The 2,855-nt window shown below is 31.8% G+C and overlaps 1 protein-coding gene across 1 annotated transcript; it reads right to left on the bottom strand.

Annotated features, from left to right (window-relative positions):
* Positions 1-1,161: 1,161 nt before the first annotated feature.
* On the bottom strand, positions 1,162-2,166 carry LOC149159053 (WUSCHEL-related homeobox 8-like). Its single transcript, XM_089434177.1, has 3 exons — positions 1,698-2,166; positions 1,347-1,551; positions 1,162-1,210 (listed from the first exon to the last, which is right to left on the bottom strand). Exons 1-3 carry the CDS (start codon positions 2,164-2,166, stop codon positions 1,162-1,164), a joined length of 723 nt encoding a protein of 240 aa, XP_089290303.1.
* Between the last annotated feature and the right edge of the window lie 689 nt (positions 2,167-2,855).

Here is a 2,855-nt window from a genome sequence, read left to right as displayed (position 1 = left end):
GTTAATCATTATAATCTCTAATGAGCAAAATTCAACCATCATACTCAACCATGATGGCTAATTTGTTTAATCAACCATAGAATTAGTATTATAACATATGCTACATACAAGATGAAAAATTAATGATGTGACAAGCAGCATTACATGGTTATAAATGCATAGCATGAGAGAGCATTGAGGCTAAGTGTTCTTTCCTTTCCTCTTATTTTATATAGTTTGAATTTGAAAATACAAATACAATAACATCACTCTTTTTTTTTTTTCTTTCTTCTTATTTTATATAATTTAAATTCAAAATACAAATACAATGACATCCCTTTTGTTTCTAAGAAAACTTTTTTTTGATAAGTTGGAAAAATTACAATGTATCACATGCAAAGAAATTAAACCAAAGAGATATTTCTGGTAAAAAAAAAGAGCCTTTAGCAATTATATATGTGAAAGTTTCAAAAAAAAATATTACAAATCACACAAAATGAAACATTTACACAGTGCAATATAAGCTTACTGCCCTATCAAATGCCATGGCAATAAAAAAAAGTTATTTCCCCGCATAACATGTCACACCAAAAAATTAGATAAATAAAGGCACATAACACAATGCTGCATGATGCACATACAGGACAATCTCTAAATCAACAAGTCACACACAAATTAACCATAAGTATGACGCAAATGAAACCAAAAAATATATGGAAATTTTTCCTAAATTATACCACATGAAATAAAAAATTTATCATATAACATGTTTTACCATAACACATCTAGTCATTTATTGTCTGTATGACATGCTTTCTAAAACATCACTCCATCCTAGCGAAGCTAAAATTTCTAAACTTTCTGTCATATGATCATCATATTCTTACTTTACTCAACAATTTTAAATTTAAAACATTAATCTTGTGATCAATTTACTTTTGTGCACTTTCGCTAACAATTGCTAATTAGAATTATAATGTATAAATCAATCCGCGTAGTACCGTTGCGTACAAAGAAATAAGAAAGACCGGTGGAATTTGAGGGTACTATCTAAATCATTAGGTTTTCACCCATGAACCAAGAAGGCTATTTTTCTCACACATGTTAAAATTATATGTTATATATGAAGCTACGAAATATGTTGGCCGTGCAGTGTACCAAATCTCAAGATGTAAAGATGGCTTAGTCCGAGCAAACTTTAACAAGTCCCTTGAAACCAAAGCCTTCATATCTGCAAAATTAAAAAGAAATGTACACGCACGATGCAGCTTAGAATCGACAATGGTTCTACATTTAATGTTCTGAAAATTACTAGAGCTCAACCTGTTAATAAGTAGCAATAATATATATGGCATACCAGAAAATACTTGGCTCCGTTCTCCAGACCTTCCTCGATGACTCCCCATTCATTTACAAGCACCAGCCTGCCAGAGGAATCAAAGAGAAGATTGTCCCCGAAGAAAGCGCTGTAGTTTATCGACCCCATAGGGACAACAATCGGACGATCATCGACGAAAACAGTTATTAAATATGGGTTGGAATTAACGGTTGAATCCTGTACGTTTTCTTTTCCTGCAGACCAAATTTAATATTAGAAATGGCCAAGACAAATATTTATTTAAAACGGCAATGCGGGACTGTCCATGCATATCGGCAGCTTCATCTTCAATTACTACATGCTAATATTGTAATATAGATACTTTTAGAGCAATATGTACCTTGATTCAAAAATCTTTGGGCGCCTTCTGCTACTTCCTCTCCTATTGCTTGCACGTTAACAAGGTCATTATAATTACTTACTTCATCGTACACTACCTGCCCGTTATATTGCTGTCGGGCAAATGAAGAATCTAGCACAGCAGACGAGTAGTATTGACCTTCAATGTTATTTTTTATGGCATTTTCCGGAGGACTATTAGAAAGGTCTGTCATAGCTTCAAACGGATCAGACGGATCAGACGTTGATGGTGTTGACATAGATAAACTAGAAGATGGGGTCCCTGTCTCAGTGCTAGAATTGTATCTTTGTGCAGCTTGCAGTTGCCGTTGTCTTCGTTTTATTTTGGATTTTCTGTTCTGGAACCAGTAAAATACGTTGGTATCCTGAACTTCTCCAAACTGCTCTAGCAGAGCTGTGATGGTTTTTATTTGTTCCCTTGGCGGTCTGACAATACCAGAATTGAACATAGCTTCCAGTATCCGAATCTGTTCTGGTTTTGGAATCCATCTTAATTTTTCTTTGGGCTGAGCATTTTCCCCCTGCTGCCCAGAACTATGTAATGATGTACCTGCGCCATGACATGGATAATATATATGTTAAAATTACTGTCAACATAATTAGCAGATTCACATGCAGATATCACATCTGTGCATCATTTAACTACATGCAAGGATATATATAAAAGTGAGCAAACTACATTACATTATTATATTTAAATATGGTCACCCTAATTAGCACCATTATATTTAAATATAGTCACCATAATTAGAACAATTATATTAGTAAATATAATAGATATAGATAAATAAATATTATTTTTATATATAATATAGAATCAACCTAATTAATAATTAAAATAAAATTAAAAACTTATTTAAAACTCAATTAATAATTTGAAATAAAATAACATATATATAATTCCATAAACATCTTCAAAAGTTTAATCAAATGAAATGCTCCAATACTCTAGAAAAAAGATTGACGTAAACATTTCTTTTATTCCAAAAAAGCCAGTAATCTGGTACGAACCTTTAGATTTGAATGGTAAACTATATTAAAGTTTAAGTAGAACAGATTTTGTTTATTAGAAATATATAGCCAAAATCTAAAATTATATTAAAGACATTGTTTCTAAAACACAAATCCGTTTAATTAA

The sequence above is a fragment of the Pinus tabuliformis genome, chromosome 5_2, assembly GCF_031772625.1.
Source record: "Pinus tabuliformis cultivar Carrire ecotype Pingquan chromosome 5_2, CPIR1, whole genome shotgun sequence".
NCBI lineage: Eukaryota > Viridiplantae > Streptophyta > Pinopsida > Pinales > Pinaceae > Pinus > Pinus tabuliformis.
This window is presented reverse-complemented; position numbering and strand designations above follow the sequence as displayed.

Bases quoted from the DNA above. Each gene is read 5' to 3' on its own strand.
- LOC149159053 (XM_089434177.1), bottom strand. From the start codon at position 2,166: ATGTTCAATTCTGGTATTGTCAGACCGCCAAGGGAACAAATAAAAACC. The intron at 1,552-1,697 runs GTACATATTGCT...TTTGGTCTGCAG, and splicing joins CCAAAGATTTTTGAATCAAG to GAAAAGAAAACGTACAGGAT. The intron at 1,211-1,346 runs GTATTTTCTGGT...TTAATTTTGCAG, and splicing joins GGTCTGGAGAACGGAGCCAA to ATATGAAGGCTTTGGTTTCA.